The following is a 22,049-nucleotide window of genomic DNA, read 5'->3' as shown; positions in this document are numbered from 1 at the left end:
TTTAGGACATCCTGCAGAAAATGTCTGTCCTCCATGCGATGTCCTACGGCTTAGGAATGCTGTATCGGGTGCTTTTACTGTCACTCATCCTCCAAATCTGCAGTCATACCTCCGTCCTCTACCCTCCCTTCTCAGCTGTCAGCCATATGAACTCTGCCCTCTTCCCTCCGCCCTCAATCCTCCGCCTTCCACCCTCTTCCCTCCCTGCTTAGCCCTCTACCCTCAGCCTTCCGCTTTACCTCTTCATCCCTCCGCACTTCGCCAGTATTATTATAGAGATTTTTAAACACATTGCCGCTTTCTTGGACTGAAAATGCTCGCTCACCACTTTAGGAGCTTAGAGAGCAGATTGACGGATGAGTTCTGAGGGGGGAGAGCAGTGGGAAAAGTGTGGAGGGTTGAACAGGTAAAGCAGAAGGCTGAGTGCTGAAGAAAGAGGGTAGAGGGCTGAGCAGGGAGGGCGGGAGGCTGAGGGTGGAGGGAAGAGAGCAGAGGACTGAGGGAGGAAGACGGAGGGCTGAGGGCGGAGTTTGTATGGTTGACGGCTGAGAAGGGAGGGGAGAGGATGGAGGTATGACTGCAGATTTGGAGGATGAGTGACGGTAAAAGCACCCGATGCGGCATTCTGAAGCTGTAGGACATTGCATGGAGGACAGGAATTTTCTGCAGGATGTCCTAAAATCCGTATCTATGACCTTTGCCTGTCCTGATAATCTCCTGTTTCTCCCTCTGGTGTCACTGCGGCACTGCTTACTCCCTGCTGCCAGTTTCTCCTAAGTGGTGAGCGGCTCTTGTCACTCAGTCACTAAACCAACAGTTCTACCTATCAGTAGTGCTTCTATCTTAAAGGGACACTGCAGGATCCTGTGAGTGCTATTCCTAGTACCTTGTGCAAGGCTCATTCCCAGCCTGATATTACCCTGACTGAATCATCCAGGATCCCTGTTTCCCTGCTTAACTCGCTAACGGGCTCAGTCGGAGGGGTCCAGTACATTTATTAAGTGAGCATTGCCCTAACACAGGTATATATCATTGCAATAATACACTAGTTAAGTTGTAGGCATCAGGCAGTCTAGGCATAGAATACTATTTATAATATTTTAATTGCAACAATACACTGGGCAGGCTCTGAAAGGCTCATTGCAACATGCAGGCTATACCTTGAAAAGCAGAATCAGAACAGCAGCACAATAATGACTCAGCATACTTATTTACCACAACATTTAACACCCTCTTACCTCCATCATTGTTTAAATTAGTACTGAGTAGTCAGGGACAGGGTCAGTAGAGTAACAATAGAGGAAGCAGACCTCATGGTCGCCCAGGGGGACTGGGAACCAGGAGACTCAGACCATGGGGTGTGCTTCCTCTACAGTGGTAGATGCTTTAGTACCCAGCTGACCACCCCACTTGCAACCCTGCACCCCAGTCACAATAGTTTTTTGAAAGCATGACTTACCAGAATCCTGATGGAATATTGGGTAGCAGGGATAATTCTCAGTGAAGAATCCCGTTGCACCCTGGATACTCAGTTTGTGGAGCTAGGGATGTAAAAGTGGCAATTTTAGAGAAGATGTACATGACATTTAAAACAAGTGCCAGATTATGTAATCCATTACGGATTTTCCGCTGCCCTGCTGCGCCCCTAGATTTTTAACTGTGGGTGGATTTTGGCGCTAAATGCAGTGTCATGTTTCGGCGTGGAAATTCGTTGCATCTGCCTGCACCCGAGCGGAACCAATGCTTCCAGGTGCAAGTAGACCAGGAGTGGAAGTGCAGCAGATTCACCATCATCTAACCCTGGTCTAAGGTCTTCTTTGTAACACATCCAAACTAATATATATTGATATTATGCTTCATGGACTCAATACTCTACAGTATCATAAATATGCTGATGGGATTTACTGTTGTGCACTGCAGTTTTTCTTTGTTAGGACTGACAAATTATGAACTGTAGCAGATCATTTATGCTGAGGAAATTGTTGTAGCCACAGAGAAGCAACATACATGAATGCAAGAATTACAACCCCCTGCTTCAATCACAGAATAAAAGGGAACAAAAAAGCATTATTAGGCTTTTATGTATTGTAGTGCAGTTTATTGCATCACTTTCTAGAGAAGCAAACTCTAAAAAGCAGCAAGGTCACACACACTATATATCATGCTGATATGACGCAAGTGCACAATGGGTAATAATTTATTTCAGATATATAGTTCCAATATTTTGTACTGGAAAGTTGTAGGTATCCCCTTATTCATAGTTTAACCATACACAGTCACTGTATAAACAGAGAAATGAACCAATGACTGGCATTATCACTTTCCAAATAACTAACTTGACTCTACATATTTTTAAAGGCCCATAGGAAAAAAGGTTTAAAAAGAAAAACCAGAGTGCCATAAATATATCTTTAATAGCTAGAATAGCTTAAAACAGTTAAACTATTATTACTGTATAGAAATATTACAATGCAAGCTTTCTGGAGACTGCCATTTTACAAAACTAAGCTGACTATACTGGACCTATGTGTGTTTAAACATGTACCTTGCTGCAAAGAGTAAAATCTAAATTCTAAAATTATTTTTAAAAAGGTAAATAGAAAAAAAAAATGCAGCAAGAAGATATGGGATCCTTTTATCAGAGGGTTGACAAATTGTTAACAAGAGCTGTGTTACACAAGCACCTGCGGATGGATCTTTTTGATCTGAAACATGTAGTGGACATTTAATAAAGGATCAATGTTTGGCTGCAACGGTTCCCCAGCGTAATATTTAGCAATTTTTCGAGATATACCAATTTTGTTGAGCTGAGTATTTGATAAATAAGTTAAATTTGTGGGTGGGAGTTAGCGCGACCTTGTTTTAATAAAAAAATGGGATACATTTGAGTTTTAATAAATACCTCCCCTAATATTGATAAACACAATTCTAGAAATCCCATAAGAATGAAAAGAAAGTGGGTGAATTTGTATGTGATGAGTTCTAGTCTCACATTTTAATAACTATGCCCCCATGAGTTTATCTTTCCAGACTTTAATGGCTTCCTATGAGGAGCTGAGCAGGAACCTCGACTATGATAGCACTAAATGTGATCTACTTAGACTTTACGATACAGTACCGCACAAAAGGTTACTGGTTAAATTAAGGAATATTGGCCTTGAACATTTGTACCTGAATAGAGAATTGGCTAGGTTATAAATAAATGGAACATTTTCTAACTGGACCAGCAGTGAAGTACTGCAGGGGTCTGTCCTTGGTTTTGGCTTTTAAAAATAATAGAACCTAAAAGCGATTATACATTAAATAGTAATGTGTTGGGGGTATCCTTAATTGAGAATGAGAAGCATTCTCAGTATTTGATAAAAAGGGTTGTTCTTCACAGTGAGGACAGTGAGGTTGTGGAATGCCCTACTAAGGAGCTTGGATGATTTCTTGGACAGACATAATATCACAGGCTATTTTCAGACTTAAATATCCAGTTAGTATAGATATTGGTAAATATAGTTTTTATATGTGAGTGTATAAATAGGTCAGTATAAGTATGTTTATAAATGTGTATTGGGGTTCATTTGGAGGGGTTCAACTTGATGAATTTTGGTCTTTTTTTCAAACCAACTTAAACAATGTAACTATTTAGTGTTACCAATCAATTTAAATCTTGTCCTGATCCATAATATGTCTCCATTCCTGTTTTTACTAATATTGTACCTATTCTGTTCCTTTCATATTGTAAGTAGTACATTTGCCAAAAGGTTTCTATTCTCGTGCTACTGTTCTGTTTCTATTCTGGTTTTATTATATTTACTTCTTGCTCTGTGTAGAAATTATTTCCAGTCGTTTTATTAATTCCTCTTTTTCCATATTCCAGCCTTAATCCTTATGGGCACCTGGGGGAATTCTGAACTGAATGAGGCAGAGAAGGAGATTGTGACAGGCAGATTGTTATAGGGAATTGTAACCTTTTATTACAAATAGAAAATAATTTGCTGGATTAATAGACCAACTAACAGATGTATGAAATTGACTTATGAATCTTTATAAATCACAAGTTACATATAACATTTAAAATAAAAAGTTCAGCTTGAGGGCCATTAAAATGAAACACAGTGGTGTTTTGTGTTTAATGGGATGTCATACATGCAAGCATGGAAAGGGGCTGAAATAAATCATCTTATTAGAAAAAAATAGAGCAACGAGAACTAAAATAGGGGACAATATGGAATTAAATTAGTATATTTTATGCCTATTTGGTATCAGAAATACATACGGGTTTACTTTTATTTGGAACTCAGTCTCATTGTCCCATTTTTTTTTAATGATTTTGTTTTCCATTTCTTATAATGTGAAGGAGCATTGAATACTATGCAACAGCAGTAGTGGGTTTTTCATTATAACAATATTCAGGGAAACACACCCCTATTATATGAGGCAGGCCTAAAATGCAAACTACAACTTGTCTTTTTTTGTTTGTTTCTTTACTTAGAATTCCAATGGCATTTCCAGGTTTAGGTCAGTGAGATCTCTCATTAAGCATGCACACCAGCCTGCCAGTCAGTAAGCAGCCAGACTGCCTGGAAGCCCCTCTGTTCACTGCTCTTCTATTATTTGTTTTGTAGAGCTCCAAAACAGACATGGATATAATGGTAGAAATAACAAGATTGAAAAAGCCAGTACTAGCAGCAAAAATGCATTTATTAGAACATCTGTCACTTAAAACACTAAACAATGATTATTTAAATGCATCTCAAAATTATAATTTATATTATTTATAACATATCTGTAATTAGTGAATATAAATACACTTTTAGGTAAAACAACATTGAAAGTCTTGGCCACATGTAAGGGCAATTCAGAACTATAAATATGGGTATAATTGTACTGATTGTGATTAGAATAGGTAGTTTGGAAAAAATATTCATGGCATTTCTGCCATGAAATAGACTTAATAACTCATGCAGATAAGAACAAAATTGGATCTTTCGTTGTTATATCCTAAATTGAAATGGCATGAACAAAAACATGTACGGGCATTGTTTTATTAAAGCAAAGAGGGAAAAAAATAGTAATGAGATTAAAAAACAAGAACCAAAATATATCACTGACCTGTGTAATACTTCTGACTGCACTTATTGCATTTTGTATACCTTTGTGTATACAAAATATGGAACTTCATTCTGTGTAGTAATTGCCACAAGCACATTAATATGTAGTACAGGTATAGGATCCCTTATCCGGAAACCCATTATCCGGAAAGCTCCGAATTACGGAATGGCTGTCTCCCATAGACTCCATTTTATCCAAATAATCCAAATTTTTAAAAATGATTTCCTTTTTCTCTGTAATAATAAAACAGTAGCTTGTACTTGATCCCAACTAAGATGTACTTAATCCTTATTGGAAGCAAAACCAGCCTATTGGGTTTATTTAATGTTTAAATGAATTTCTAGTAGACTTAACGCAGGAAGACCCAAATTACGGAAAAATCCATTATCTGGAAAACCCCAGGTCCCAAGCATTCTGGATAACAGGTCCCATACCTGTAAATAGAGGAAATAGGGGAATAGAAACATGAAGATCCTGGCTCTTCATTAACATGTAAATGATAAAATACTCTTCCATATATATTGATAGACTAATTAATTTAGGCCAAAAATAGTTGCTCAATAATTTATCTATATGCAGAAGAATTTGTTAGCAATGCTTCAAAGAATGTTGAAACAAATGGAAGGTTGGAAGTGATGTCACTGAGCACAGCAATAGAAGGAACCTTATATAAATACATGGCATTGGACTGATTGAAATAATTAAGTCATATCTACCAATCCTTTCTGCTAGACCACAATGTAATTTGCATGGGAAATAAAAATTTGTGCAATTTGTCAATTGAGTGTCCATTGTTTTGTGAATTTTGGACATTTTGCAATTTTTCCCTTGGTTTTGTGAATATTTGGGGACAGATTTGCTCATCATTACAGTCAAGAACTATATAACTTAGGTGCACATTATATAAAACATTATATAAAATGTCACAGTCTGGAAAGATTTATTGACTTTACCATGGTGATTTACTTGTGCAGGTGAATGTTTTCACCAGGCATGGATTCACAGCAAAAATCAACATTTCGCCATCTGCAAATTTTTTCACGAAACTGCGGCGGAAAAATGTCCAGAAACAAAAAGTCGACCTCAAGAAAAAAAATACTTTAATGCCTTTGGACAAAAAGTTACCAAGACAAAAAAGCTGGTGAGACAAATAAGTCGCCCTAAGAAAAAACGCTGATTGACTTTTGGAGTTAGAAAAAAGTTGTGCTCATAAAAAAATGTTGTCGCCCTTTGAAAAAAAACCCAAAAACTAAACAGAACAGATTAGCTCATCACTACCCGTTATATCCATTTTCTTTATATCAATGCCCTTCAAAGATAAGCAGTACCAGCAGCAAGGTTGGTCACAAAATATTTCGTTGTTTGTATGACCTGATAGAATGTGCCGAAAATGCTGTTCATTGGATATCTAGATTATCGGCATAAAGAGTTTGATTATCGGAAGCATTAGTAAAAGTTGTATAATAGCCCTCTAAATCCTTGCAGTCGTCCCACTTCCTGTATCATTCAGGAATACATCTGTAACAGGCTGAAACATAACCCTGTGTAGAGCCCCTCCTAAAACATTTGGGGGTAAATTGTTTTAGTAAACATTCCCTTTAAATATGAACTATGCTTTCAACAGTTCCACTATTAAAAAAGTTCTGCTATTTAAAGAGTTAAATAGCAATACAAGTAGATAATGCTTTAGTGTGTTGCAGTCTGAAGCAGCATGTCCTGGATATTCCAGATTCCTGAAATTGTGCAACAAAAATTTGCATGTATTAAGTTTAGCAGCCATAGGCACTTCACTACTCCACCCCTCTCTGTGTGACACAGGGAACAGCGATACCAGGAAACGGTTTTGTTTAAAGAAAATACATATAACAAATGTGCTGGAGACATCACACTTGCTGTTCTCTGCTGAAATGGCTGAGGAAACTGACGAGCAAATTGGCAACTTGATTCAGTTCAAGAAAGAGGACTTTGAAGATGAATGGATCCCTGTGGCTTTAGGTGGATTTGGTCAAGTGTACAAAGTGAGGCACAAGAAATGGTGGACAGTGTATGCTGTGAAATGCTCAACCACAATTGTCGGAGATTCTGAACTTTTAAGGTATTGTGTAGTTGTGTTCAGTAAAATCGCACTGCAAAATGTATTGTATCTGTCGCTGTGCCCTAAGGGAAGATATTACAAGTTTTTTTTATGCATTTGTTCTTCTTGTAAAAAAAATTAGATTACAACTTGGATTGTTTCCCTGAAACCTTGAAACACATATACATGCACTAACTCACCCTATGGGATTTTCATAACGTATTGTACCCTAAGGCAAAAAGTCACAGTTGAGTTGTACGGACGCTTCAGTGCTTTTTCCCTTTCTTTGAAAAATCTTATTCACAAATCACATAGCTTTCATAATCCTTGACACACGCAGAAAGAAAGAAAGTCACACATTTACAGTGCATTCATCTACACACACACTTATATATTTTCAAAAACGTATAGGACTTAATAAGCACGACAATGCAATCATATTATAATTTGCCCACGACTTTGATTTCATTTTCTCGAATTTTCATGCAAATGAGGACGGTATATCCTCAACTGAAATGTTTTTCTTGTGGATGTCATTTCTATGATCACACCAGTAGAACATGGGAGTGGACTGTCAACACCAAAAAGAAAATACGCTATTTGTTATTGTTAGATGTTCTGGTCTCTGATGAAATACGATGCTCTATATATGAAGCCTATATTTCCCCAAGAAATTATGTCTGGAGGAATAATTATGAAAGAGTAGAAAATGCCTATTACATAACAAATGCATTTTTTTAGTAAGGTAATGATTGAATTATACACAAGTAAATTCATCAGTAAACCAAAATAATGTAAAAACAAGTTCCTTGTGTCAACCTGCTTGTCAGTATAAGACTACATCTTATTGGATAATAATTACAGGCCACGATTACCTGATCACTCTCCTCTGTTCTATGTTGTTTCTGCACCTGCAGACACAGTGTCAGCCTAGATATAGAGTGGATTGTATATTCTCTAGTGTCCCCATGCAAAAATCTGTTCCCTGGGTCTGCACCCAGGCCAAGAAACAGCCTTGCAGTCCCTGTGAGAGAGTGAAAGTGTGAGCACGTGGGTGAGAGAAAGACCTTGACTGTGTTTGTCAAGCTCACACTTGTTCTTAAGAGTGTTCTTGCACAATCGCCTCAAGGCTCAGCCACAGAAATTTGTAATTAAAAGGAGGTCTGTAGCACAGGGAAGAGGGGGAGCTAAGCCTGATGCAACTGATGCGCCTAATCATGTTCAAATTTTTGGAGCTGGTATTGTGCCATTACCTGCGCTCAGCGTCAAAATGATGTCTGCACCTATTGATGCAACCTGCAGTGGAAATCCTGGAATTACCCCAGCTGACCTAGAGATGAAGTGATTAGCCTTTGATGTGGGATCTCATGCTAGTTCATCCTGGTTCCAATCCCAAATCCTTAATCTTCTGCATACCTCCCAGCATACTTTGTGTATCTACAATTGCTACCTTGATTGCTGTGAAGCACTAAGGGGCGAATTTACTTACCTCCGAAATTGCATCAGCGACGGCTTCGCTGACATTGCAACACTTCGCCAGGCGTAGATTCGCCAGGACAACGTTAATTCACGGAAATCTGAAGTTGCATCCATGGTTCCGAACGCTTGCGAAGTTGCTCTATCGATAATACGATAAGCAGTTCGATGTAACGCTAGCGATGCCTAATTAGCATACGGCGTGAAGTTAAAGTACAATGGACGTATATGTTGCAGTAACTACATTACACTACACAAGGCCAGGGAACTTTAATAAAATAAAATAGAGGTGTTATATTGCCCTACACATGTGCCCAGTGTATAGTTTAGGTGTCATATGTTAGGAAATGTAGGGGGGAAGTAGGGAACCCCAAAAAAAAAGACGCCAGCGTTTTTTGGGACTTAGAAAAATGTTCAACTTTTTTTTTGAGGAACTCCTACTCTATTACATTTTGCCTTGTCTGAGATGGAGAAGGCAAGTCTGGCACAAGAGGTAACGTTCAGTAAAATCTGCACCTCAGTGAATTTGCGTAGTTACGTCCATTCGCAAGAGCGAAAATTCGCCTGGTGTTAGAGTGCGAAGTAGTGCTAGAGTCTATCTCCTTCGCTAGTGAATTTACGCCAGTGCCCATTAGTAAATCGGCAAAGTCCCGAAATAATGTCACGCTGGCAAATTTTCGCCGGCATTAGTCACTTCGGCCTTTAGTAAATTTGCCCCTATGAGTCCCATGGTAGAAAAATATTATTAAAAATAAGTTTCCCTTCCTTGAAGTTCCAGGTTTTTCCTGCATCAATGGGCACACCAACTACATAAATTTTTGTGCAGCGGCGGTTGTAAATAAGCCTTTATAAGACTGTACAGGTCCCTCACATTAATCAATCGTAGAACATGGGTTTAAAAAATCTGTTTTTGTTATAAAAGCAAAATGAGTGGATCTTCCATTGTATGGATAGCTATGTTGGGAAAAATTCCAAAAAGTTATCGATGGGTTTGTACTTTTATAGGATAAGTGTAATCAAATGGTTAAATATGTTTTTTTAACAAGTTTGCCTCAATAAGTAGGGTATACTAAATTGTAAGATGCAAAATTTTTCCTTGGGGTAAATTCCATTCAATTCTTGTGGGGAAAATTCTATAGAGCATTTACACTATAAATAAATTATGTATTGTGGACTATAAGCATGGAGGTGATGATGTAGATAATACAATGTCATCCTGAACCTGAAATAGTGTATCTAGGCCTAACTTTGTTCTTGTGTTCTTGGTAAATTGGTAATTACTCTCTGTTTCACACTGAAGAATGCTTAGTTGGTGAAAAGATACAAACGAAAAGACGATGCGGCTAATGGCGGAGCTCACCCGTGACACGCCGGCTCCTGCTAAGCAGCAGCTCTCGCGATATATCGGCTCCTTCTAGCCGGCTTCACTTATACTTCAATGGTACCGCTGCGGAGCGCCGTTCATCTCTGATGAAGTGTCAGGTTTACTGACACGAAACGCGTTAGATGTAATCCCCCTCCACAACAATTTTAATGTGCTTAATAAAGCCAATAATATGATATCTAAACGCCAGACTCCGTTATTGCTTTGAACGGCGCTCCGCAGCGGTACCATTGAAGTATTGGTGAAAAGATATACAGTTAAATGTTTGCCAAAATGAAGTTAAATCCTCAAAACGTATCCTACTTTTAGTAAATTGCTAATGTAATGGTTATTTATTAAAACTCCAGGTCATCTAATTTTTTTTATTAAAACACAGTTGACCAAACTCCCATCTATGAATTTAACTAATGTATCAAAAAATAAGCTAGAGAAAAACGTTGTGGGAAAATTCTCAACAAAATCGTGTGAGGAATCGTATGAAATTTTCAAATTTGACGACCAAATTATATGATTTTTTTCGAATTGACATTAGGCTTGGGCAAATTTGACCCACTTCGTTTCACCAAAACGTAGCCGCCGGCGAAATGTCAGCGATGCCCATTAACATCTATTGATGTCAAAAATTATTTGACGCGCAGCGGGTTTTTTTTCTTTTAAGCGCGTCTTTTTTTTTTTGACACATGACGCCATATAAGTCTATAGGCGTTAAAAAAATTCGCCCATCCCTAGTTGGCATTTGAAAACCCAGACTTTGTCAGGTTATCACACGACAACCAGCGCAGATCACAATGTCAAGAAACATCTGTCATTGATTTCTACATGACAGGAAATTTAGCAACTTTGGGGTATAATAAATCTAAATAAATTCAAGTTTTTTCCCTCTCAAAATGAGAGTTTTTCCCTTTTAAAAACTCGACCAGAACAATTTGAGGTTAAATAACTGGCCTCTATTTCCCTTAGTCCAGAGAGAGAATTCTAGTATGTGTGGAACTGCTGGGGGGATAAAATGCATTGCTATACACTAGTCTGATAAGGTTTCTAAAAAGAAAAAAATATCTCAATTATGTAACATTGTGGTATGTTGTTTTTATTAGTTTCCTTTTTTTATACAGCATCTACATGTTAGAAGGTGTATATCTATGTCTTCAGCTGTAGAGATTAGTTGTTTCTAGAAGACATGATGCTATATAGAAGATCTGGTCCTTTCTTATTATAAACCATACACTCAGGGCGAGGATCTGTGCATAGCTTTACCTTTACCTGGAACTAAGCAAACAGACTCCACCATGCTTTGTATATTCAATAATGCAGAACACAACCCAGAAAGGAACAAACTGAGGGTAATTCATCAATGATAAGCAAAAAGAAAAATATTTTGCAAATCCCATAGTTGTGAAAATGTACAATGCTTATTCCCCATTTAATCTGAGTATTCTACATATTAGCTTAGAATACAGGGTTTGACAACAGGCCTGTTGGTTTGTACTGTATTTGCAAAGCCTAAAACTAAAGACTGTAGCAGGGTAACATGGTCAAAAGAATGCCTCAAAATTATTATTAAGCCCCATTATGGTATAATATACCATATAACTGTAGCACAAGACAGCACTCTATAGCATCATCATCATATCTATCATATCTAGCATCACCTTTAAAAGATAAGCAACATTACAAAGCTAGGGTTTAAGCATCCAAAGTCAAGGGACAGCTGGGTGACATACCCTAGAATAAATGAAGTCTATACAATGTTTTGAAGAATGATTGAATCCTCTATAAATCAGCATCTGCCACTTAAAGAATTAATCACAATGAATAGCTAAATTCCTTGGAAATACTACCCTGCTATAGTAATATGTTTTCCTTAATATTAATTCACTATATGCAAATTTCCCTTTTAACACAAGGGACTCAAGCTCAAGCTGATGGCAATAATGTTGTTTGCACATTACCTTAACACAGAGCTGTATAAATTCCATTGCCCAAGTGCCGTTACCAATGGTGAGTTACCTATTTGTTTTGTAAATATTGCAAAATGACTTTCTTCTTCTTGCCACTAGTATCCCTGTTGTAGAATTACTTATTCATCCTCTGACTAGCCTTCAGCCTAATCCCTGTCTATCCCAGCTAAATCTGCTCAGTGTGCAGTAAATTCTGTCTTTTTTGTCTTCCCCGGTGTTGGATTTTTTCTATTCCATGTTTTAAATGATTTTGCAGAAGGAAAAATCCACATGCTTGCAATGACCCCTGGAACCCTTTTTCCTGGTCTACAAATGTTTGCTCTTCATCTTTACTGACACTTGATGGAATTGGAACTAATCTACAGTTATGTGCCAATTTCTTATATTTAACCTGGGAACATGGCATTTTAATGGCAGCTACGAGTTGCATCAAAGAATTGAAAGTGATGGCAGGAGCTTTGTTAGAAAATACATTAGTCTATATGCAGATGCGGCTAGCTGTAGGTTCATTTCCTTCCAAATGCTTACCTAGATATAGGTATTACATATTATAAAGATGTATTTATTTCATTTCTTTAACTCTGTATATGCCTTACAATTTAAATATGATATTTAAATAGACCAAATTATGTTTTTGGTTCCACCACTGGCACATCCCAGTAGACAAACCTCACTGGCTGTGTTATACGAATGCAACATCTCAAGGTCTATTCACTTTCCCAGTGGAGTGGCTCAGGAAATTCTTGGAAACATTAACGAAAGGATTGAAAAGCACCACATATGAAGTTCCCCTGTGTTTCCAACGATGTACTATTTTTCTTTTCCAAACTGTTAAAGCGTCACAATAATGTGCAATGTGTTAATTTTTATGCAAAGCTCCTTTATTTTAGTAATTTAACAATTCTTTGACGTGTTCAAACTTAGCTTTATAACATCCAGTTGTATAGAATGAATGTCTATGCGTCCACTGGCTTAGATAGTGATAGTTAGTTCTTGTTAGTTTCTATTTTATTTTACATATTACTTCATTGTAAATTATACATTCTGTATAATATGTCATTGTATTAATCTTCTTATTCTGCATACTATTTGTTATTATATTGATTTTTATGGTTTATTGTGAAAACCAAATAAAATATTTCAAATCAGTTGCATAGAATGGAGCTCAACTGCTCAAAGCATTGTAACATATTCTAAAGAATAGACATATTGTTCAAACCAGTAATGTGGCAGCCCACCACAACACTTACCTGCAGCCAGGTAAAAACTGAAAAACTGCAAACTGCTAGAACTCTCAGTATTCCCTAATTTGCATTGGCATAAATTTACCCTGTAATGGTAATAGGCAGTCAAGGCGTGTCATAACGTTTATCATGCATTGCTAGACTTGTTTAACAAGTGCATACAGGACAATTGCACAATATTTAATAATGAATATAGAATAATATTGTTTTTAGAGAAACTGAAAAGCTTTAGAGTGGTGTTTTTAAGTCATTTTAAGTCATTATAGTGGACAAAAACGGTATGACTCATGGAAAGTAAACATACATTTTTGTAACAGATTGATGTCCTCCATGAAACTTTCACGAGAGAACAATGACATGATGTAGTTTTAGAGCAGTCCTTTTTCATGACTTTTTAGCAAACATGCAACATAACTGTAAGTGCCAGTACATATGCAGGGCAGAATAATAAAGGGATTACCACTTTAGCACTTTACTAGCTAGTTATCACTTGTAGGGTCCACTAATTCTAAAGGCAGGCTACTCTTGCACAGCTATAGAACTATTTACATTTTATAGAGGCACCCACACAGTATGTAATAAATATGGATTGAATTAATACAGATACCATGAACTATGAAAATGAAGGAAAGGAAAAGTAGTCCTGAACTTTGGTGAAGACTTTTAAAAATAGGGTGTTGACCAAGTTGCTCCCTGTCCTTCCATTTGAAGCAGAAATGAAAAGTACAAATAACCAGATTTAAGATATCCTATTTTGAACCTGTTATGAAAGAGCATGTTCAATGGAAAACACAATTATGGCAATGGATTCTTAAAGTAGCACTGCACAATGAAACTTTTTCCAGGTTTAGCAGCCTGACCTAATCTTACCTTTACTCCCTATTTTAAAATCAACAAAAATTGTAGTGAAAAAAAAAGTTGCAATTAAAAAATGGCCATATGCTCCGATGTATTTTGTGTAGAAACAAAAAGTTGCGGGGGGAAAAAGTTGCCTTTCTTGCTTTTGAAGAAGTATTTTCCGCTAAAAAGCAGAGAATGTTTTTGTGTTTATTAGTGATTAGTAATAGACCTCCCACATTAAGACCAGACCTGTGCAAATGAGCTCTGAAATCACTTGCGCTGCTCTTCATACACTCTGCAAGTCTGATCTAGAACCCCATCCTAGAATCTAATAACACATGCACAATAGTTGGGATCTTTTCTAAAGTTACAAATCTCCAATTTGGTTGTTTGGGTACATTTGCTGGGCTGATGATCAACTTTAAAATGTATTTTTATTTTGCTCTATGATTTTTCTCATACACCTTATTGTTTCGGCAAAAAAAAACACAGATCTAAAGCTTTAGCTGGAAATTCTCTATTCTGTGCTGCAAGGGAAAATTGCATACCCCAACTAATCAGCATTCTTTATGAATATCACAGAAACTATTTAGGTCAGTATACTTCTAGTGTGATTCTAACCTGGAATCTCTCTTGCGTCATGGATGCCAATGGCATGCTTAAACTCACATAAATAACTGCATCTCAGTTTAGAGATCTCAAAACTAGACTCACAAGGTTTACGCTTAATGCCTAATTTTTGTATGGGGTAAAACAAATAATAGTAGTTTCACTCATGGCAGGCCTAATGCTAATAGCTGAGAAGTAAAAGGTACGGTGCTGCTTGCAAATCCAAAGCCTCATCCATGGAAATAAGAGGGGAGCATTTTAAATAAGGGATACATTAATAAATGGATGTCCTTGTTTAATTTATGTATTTATTAAAGTATGTATTTTATGTACAGTAAGTATATTTTCTTTTCAAACACAACTGACTAGTAGCCACCAGGTTTATAAAGCTCCAAGGCATCAACACGTGCAAATGAGATACTTATTCTAAAATGATTGTTTTAGTATAATCCTCAGAAGTGGTCTAAGGTTCTTCATTTTTCTGAACAATAGTCTAAAGATGTATTCAACAGATGGTAGGACTATTCTCTGTACAGAAAAAAAAAATCACTACTTTGGCAATCCTGTCACTTCTGACAGTGATGCTAGTGCCAAATTTCACATGCCCTTAGGTCAGCCTGCAGTTTCATTCTAACCACACACTTGAATTGCTTGGGATATGTGCCAACCTTTTTTCGGACTTTTTGGGCAAAAATTTTAGCTTTTCAGGATAAAGCCCAAAAAATGCGCGATTTGGGGAAAAAACTAAAAACAAATCATACGATTCGGAAACTTTATTCAGGCTGATAAGAATACTGTATATTTCACAAACCTATACTAAGGTTAATGGCACATTGGGCATTTTTTTGCCCTTGATATATTTTCACTAACATGGGCGACAAAAAATCCCTTGTTTCCTTTCCACCAGCTAAATTTAAATCATCGGGCTGACACATATACAGCACATATGCTTTCTGAAGTCACCACTTCCTTTATGCCATCATTCTAAGACACCAGTCTTTAAAAACTAGGCAGAAGCCTGGAATTAATTGAATTCCTGATTGTATAACTTGTATAACTGTATAACCAAGATGCAAAAAGGTTTTTCCTCTTTTTCCCCCCTTGGCAGTGGTACTTTCTATAGGTATAAGGGACAATTTTAAATTATGAGTTTATTTTGCTGTGACATTTAAATAAAGACCATGCTAGAAGACATTTAAGTGAAATAATTTATGTGTAGCATATTTTGATCAATAAGAAAGTCAACTGTGATGTATGAACTTTGTTTTATGTGAGAGTTAACATTTGGCTTAGTTAACATTTGAAATGTGAGCAATTTTCAGGTTGGTTGCACACAGACATTGAAACCATCTAATGAAACATGAACTTATATTAGGGTGCTTTATATGGTATGTATGTATTCAAGAGGCATTCAGGTTATTATCTAAAATATCCCATTGTTATACTATGACTTGTGTTGTGTATATGTACTGTAAAAATGTGTTTAAAATATAAAACTATATATATAACTATATATAATTGCAAGATATTTTAGATAGAAACAAATTGGATGAAATGTAGTAAATGCCACACATTTAAAAAAATATGCTAAGAAATCTTGTGACCCAGGGCATACTTTGAAACAATACAATACATATTTTCTATTTATTTGGTTTGTGTGTTTGTTATTCATTAAAATGAACCTGCAGAAATCTAAATTTAAATAATTATGTTTGAAGGAAGATGAATACCTTTTACATATATCTGATTTTTATATCACAGATGGTAAGGTCTGGTTTTACCATTAACAGCTGATAGATCATCAGGCGCCTAAAGGGCTCATCAGTTTTGAGAGAATGTAGAATCCCAGTTACAGATATGAACCATTTTGGTGGATTAAAGGTTTAAGTTGAGAAGAACTTGATTGTGATTGGTGGGCATGGACTTTTGGAGGTGACAACTGAAAAACTTTTAGTGGACATCTTGTGGCATTACTCTATAAAACAGCTTTTGTGCACATCTATATAATTAACAGAAAACTGTTTGGGTGATGGTCATTTCTCTAAAACTTGAGTTTACTATTGTGGGGATTTATCTAATTTTACTATACTATCCTTGTACACTGAAACAGCAAGAGTTTTCCAAATGGAAGGCTACTAACATCAAAAGGACCTTTATACTTTATAACCCTACTAGAACCCTACTAGCCTTCCCAAAAAGTCTTTGTATGATATTTTATAATATGGCACCTTGCTTCTATCACCTTGATTGATAATGTGTTCACTACACAGAAATTATTGGTCAAACCAAAAATGTTGCAACTCAAAAAGAACCTGAAGTACAGCTAGGATATAATCTCATTCTGGAGATGTTTCCACATTGTACCCAAGCCTGAATTGACATTTCAAGCACAGTTTCAAAAAAGATGAATTTAATGATGTCAGGAAAACATTCAACCAGATGGGTTATAAAAAGCACATTCTTAAGTGCTAAAAACACACAGTTTACCTTAAAATTGTCATTTTATTTTGCATATTGGAATCGTGGTGACAAGCAAGGTTAATGTGCATAGAACTAATTATTTAATTTAATGGATTTCTCATCCTGCATGTCAGGCTAATTCTTCTGTTATGATAATTTTACTTTTAGTTACATTTTTAAAAGAATCTATTATTAATATATTCTGTATGTAAAATGAGCTCACAATGTTTCCTCTGTTATGATTAAATCCCTTTTTAAGAAGGGACCAAATTAATAGTCATTGTGCACATGCTAATATCCAGTGCTTTCTACACTTTTTACTTTTGCTTATCTTTGAATGGCAGACTTTAATATACAACTTTGTTTTTGAGGGCATCACAAGTGTAAATAGCATTAAAGCTTTTTAAACCTAATCGGACTATTACGGAGCATTTTTTCTGAAAATTCCTTATTTACTGTAAATGAAGCACTGGTTTACATAAGTGGCCTATTTTTAAAGAGACCTAGCATGTTCAGGGGTTTAGTTTCCTTTTAGTCAAGAACTTCTCTATCAAAAATATGTCAGTCATCTTGTTGTTATCTAACATATAAATGCCTCTGTGATAATTGCATGAACCAAGAACATATAGACAAAAGTACACAGAGGAAGCAGAATGCTTTTACAATCTCTTTAATTAGGTTGCTGTCTCTGTCTTTTAATTCATTAGGTTGCTGTCTCTGAAGAGCTCAAGAATATTGTTATGATTATGTTTTTAACCCTGATAATATGTAAGATTATGCTGAGAGTTGTAGGGGCTGATTGTGCTAAATTGCACAAGTTCAGTTGTCAATAACAACAAATCAGATTTGAACAGCTTACTATAATTAGAAACATTCGGACCTAAATCCTTATTTATTATCATGCAAGTGTAAAGAGCTAAAATAAATACAAAATTGAACCCATATCATTCACAAAAGGTAATTGTGTCCAAACCTGATCTTAGCACCTGGAGTACTTCAGGGGGGAAGCAATAATGCACCTATCCAGCCTAGAGAACCCTGGGATTAATGCCAGTCTTGATGTTAGTTCTACTACTTTCTCTAAGCAAATCAGATGAAAATATTTAACACAAATACAGTGGAAATTGCACCCAACAATATGCAAGACAGATGCGACTTTCTTTACTCATCTATGTTGGTACATTGTGAGCAAATTAGAGTGTGTCTTATTTATACTGGAATTATGGGGAAAACCTTGCATTGTGGGTATAAATGTCTGAAAATTGTAGTTTGCACCATGCACCATGTTTTTAAATTAAGCTTCTGATTAGTTGCTATAGGTAATTGCCCTTGTGCAAATGAGCACTATTGTTAGCAAATCAGTCCTGTAATCTCTCTGCAAACTTGGGGAAAACCAGAGGTAAATATAAAATTAGATATAAATGTCAAAATATGCAAATGTTGATGACTGAATTTAAGATCAGTCTTATATACAAAATCCAAAAAAATTCTATCTTTACTCAGTAAAAAATGTTTAGGTGAATGGAAAATAAAGTTGGTTTTAATAAGAGAAACATTCTGATGACAGAGCATGACTCAGTCCTGGAGATTCTCCAAAACATTTCAACCTAACATAGCTGGAAATCATGGCAACTGAAGGAAAGAAATGAACTGTTTACATTTATAGACTTCTTTGTACAAAGAGACTCGGGTCATTGCTGGCCAGTTTGACTGGAATCTGTTTGCCTACCTCTAGGTAAATATAAACAGTGTACGTTTGAACTCCTTGCACTTTTCTCAAGCATCTGCTACAGCTATGTTAAAGATAAAAAAAAAAAAATCATGTACGATTGAACATATGTCCTAATCTTCATTTTTATAAAAATATTTGATCCAGTTTTTTTTAGTACAAGGACTGATGTGTCTTTGATCAACTAAATGGACAAAATCCGAAATTATATAAAACAATATAATGATATATAAGATATAACTGAGCTGGAGAGAGTGCAGAGACGTGCAACTAAACTGGTTAGAGGGATGGAGGACTTAAATTATGAGGGTAGACTGTCAAGGTTGGGGTTGTTTTCTCTGGAAAAAAGGTGCTTGCGAGGGGACATGATTACACTTTACAAGTACATTAGAGGACATTATAGACAAATAGCAGGGGACCTTTTTACCCATAAAGTGGATCACCGTACCAGAGGCCACCCCTTTAGACTAGAAGAAAAGAACTTTCATTTGAAGCAACGTAGGGGGTTCTTCACAGTCAGGACAGTGAGGTTGTGGAATGCACTGCCGGGTGATGTTGTGATGGCTGATTCAGTTAATGCCTTTAAGAATGACTTGGATGATTTTTTGGAGAGACATAATATCAAAGGCTATTGTGATACTAAGCTCTATAGTTAGTATAGATATGGGTAGATAGAATTTATGTGAATGTATGGAGGGGTGTGTGTATGGATGCTGGGTTTCATTTGGAGGGGTTGAACTTGGTAAAATTCTCATATTTGTCTCATTACTGACTTGAATTGAAATTTCCTTGGCCCTATCAGTGTACTTGTGGGTCTGTAAATTATTATTTAGAAACCCTCAATATCACATTTTGAAGTGATAACCAGTGCACTGGCAGTGCCCAGGTGATTAACAATCAGAACAATTGGGAGACAATTTCTAGCATTTTGCTAAACACGTATTCAACATCGGACTGGGGCACTAGTCTCTCACTGGGGCTGTACGTTCAAGGACTCTCCTTCACAAACTCCAGGGGCCTCCTCCCAATTTCACACATTTATTGTGCACTTCTGTGTGTGTGTGTACCTTTCGTATATTTTGCCTCCTTCCTGTTTTTCTACTTTGATGGTGTGGCCCGGGGAGACTGGGCCTAGGTCAGCAGGGCCCTCTGAGCTTTTTTCCCAGTGCACTGCCAGACCAGTCCGACCCTGCACCTGTTGAACTGTAATTCATGTGAACAGCAGAAAATTTTTCATGCCCCATATCCCACTACAAAGCAGAGGAAAATATAATTAGAAGTGTGTTTGGGAGAAGGGGCACTGGCAGTATCCAAGATAGCATTATTCTGCTCTTTTACATAGTTACATAGTTACATAGTTACATAGTTAAATTGGGTTGAAAAAAGACAAAGTCCATCAAGTTCAACCCCTCCAAATGAAAACCCAGCATCCATATTTTAGATATAGTATATGTTGCGCTTCTTTAAATAGACAGATCTCATCAAATGGACCAAAAATGCTATAATTTTTACTGGCAAACTAAATACTTAACCTTAAACATTTTGTTTAACATTGTCGTTTCATTTACATAAACAAATGCAGAACTAGTTGGGGTCACCAGGCTTTTTTATGAATTGTTTTATTAGCTAATTAAATAGAGACTGGCATGTCAGCCTAATTCCTCCATTATGGTAATTTTGCCTCCAGTGGCTGCCTCATAAGAAAGTATTTGAATACATTATATATGTAAAATGAAGGTTCACATTTTCAGTTATTGTGAAGTCTTGCTGAGCTCTACATTTTTCTTCCATTTCTAGTGTTGGAAACTGTGTTTGTGGCTACTGGGTGCTCCTCTGCATTGGCTACACATGGATTAATTTCCTTGTCATGCACTAGTTTGGCCATTGGGAATTAAATGAATGGATCAAGTGTGATTTGGCTTCATATGAGAAAAGCTAATTGCTTGAGACCCCCCAAAGAATAAGATGGTGTCAGGAACACCTGGTGGCGCTCCCATCTCTGGCACCGGTGTCACGATGCCAGTGTGATGACGTCACATGCCTGGCGTGAAATTCAAAATAAAAGGACGCAAGGATGCTGGTTCGATACCTGATTGTAGGTTTTGTTTGGAACATTTCTGGGTGCTTCATAATTCTTGCTATATTGATTTCTAGACTTTTGACCTTGCCTGAACTTTGACCTTGCTTCCTATCTGTCTACCTTTGGACTTCTGCCTGGATATTGACCACAATTACGCCTGATCCTATATGTACCACGAACTTGGACTTTAACCCCTAAGGCTTCCTCCTTGGTCCTGACTACTTCCGCTGGGAGCCGATAGACCCCCTGACAGATGGTTGGGCAACTGATACATTCTCAATGATTCTTCAATCATTGTATTTCCAGTTTGCCTGGTTTGTGATAGAAAACATTTTTTGGATACACTAAACAGCAGCAAAATATCTTAAATGTATCTGGATTATTTTATTTTTTTCATGTTAGAAGTTCTTAAATAGGACTTTTTGTATTATATAGGCTGTGACTTTGGGAAGCAGATTGGTTGTTAGGAGATCAACCCAGTTTTTGCAAAAAATGTAAAGACTCTGTTATTGGGTCCTGGTTGAGGTGGATGGCTTTTTCATGTTAATTCAAAGTGGTTCCCCGTAATTTAGACTGAAGTCCAAGCAGCCTTATTTGAACATTTTGATGTCAAATTGTGTTTATCAATGGGTGAAAGTTAGAACTCACCATTTGATAAATACGGTTTCCAAAACCCCATAGGAATCAATGAAACGTGGGTGATTTTCTGCGGTAAGCTCTAATCCTACATTTTGATAAATCTTCCCCTGAATGTATAGAAATAGAGAAATGTAAAATTCGGCCTCACATTTTTTGAACATGAGTCAGCATTTAGACATTTGTTATTGCTAGATTTCTGAAAATGACGCTTTTCTCACCAAACCTGCTTTGTTGCTAAATGCACAGGCAGGTAAAACAAGTTGTTCCAGGTAGAAGTAGTTTACAATAACCTTTGTAAGCAGTTTTACCAATGACTTCTATAAGCATAGTGCTTTTATGAACAGTATGTTATCTGCTTTGTGAATTTGTTGAATTACTAATGCATATTGTTTAAAAATTTAAGAAAAATATTTATAGATGTAAGTAAAGTGCAGGCACATGATACAACATCTA

The 22,049-nt window shown here is 36.6% G+C and overlaps 1 protein-coding gene across 3 annotated transcripts in view; it reads left to right on the top strand.

The window, feature by feature from the left end:
• The first annotated feature begins 6,922 nt into the window (after positions 1 to 6,922).
• ankk1.L (ankyrin repeat and kinase domain containing 1 L homeolog) overlaps positions 6,923 to 22,049 on the top strand; it is a 50,956-nt gene continuing 35,829 nt past the window's right edge. For all 3 annotated transcript variants that reach the window (XM_018225954.2, XM_018225953.2, XM_018225952.2), the window contains exon 1: positions 6,923 to 7,198. In XM_018225954.2, coding sequence (XP_018081443.1) covers positions 7,011 to 7,198 — 188 coding nt within the window. In that variant the 5' untranslated portion in view covers positions 6,923 to 7,010. The remainder of the gene's footprint in view (positions 7,199 to 22,049) is intronic.

This window comes from Xenopus laevis, chromosome 7L (assembly GCF_017654675.1).
Source record: "Xenopus laevis strain J_2021 chromosome 7L, Xenopus_laevis_v10.1, whole genome shotgun sequence".
NCBI classification, from domain to species: Eukaryota; Metazoa; Chordata; class Amphibia; order Anura; family Pipidae; genus Xenopus; species Xenopus laevis.
Note: the sequence above shows the minus strand (reverse complement) of the source record. Positions and strands in the feature narration are given on the sequence as shown.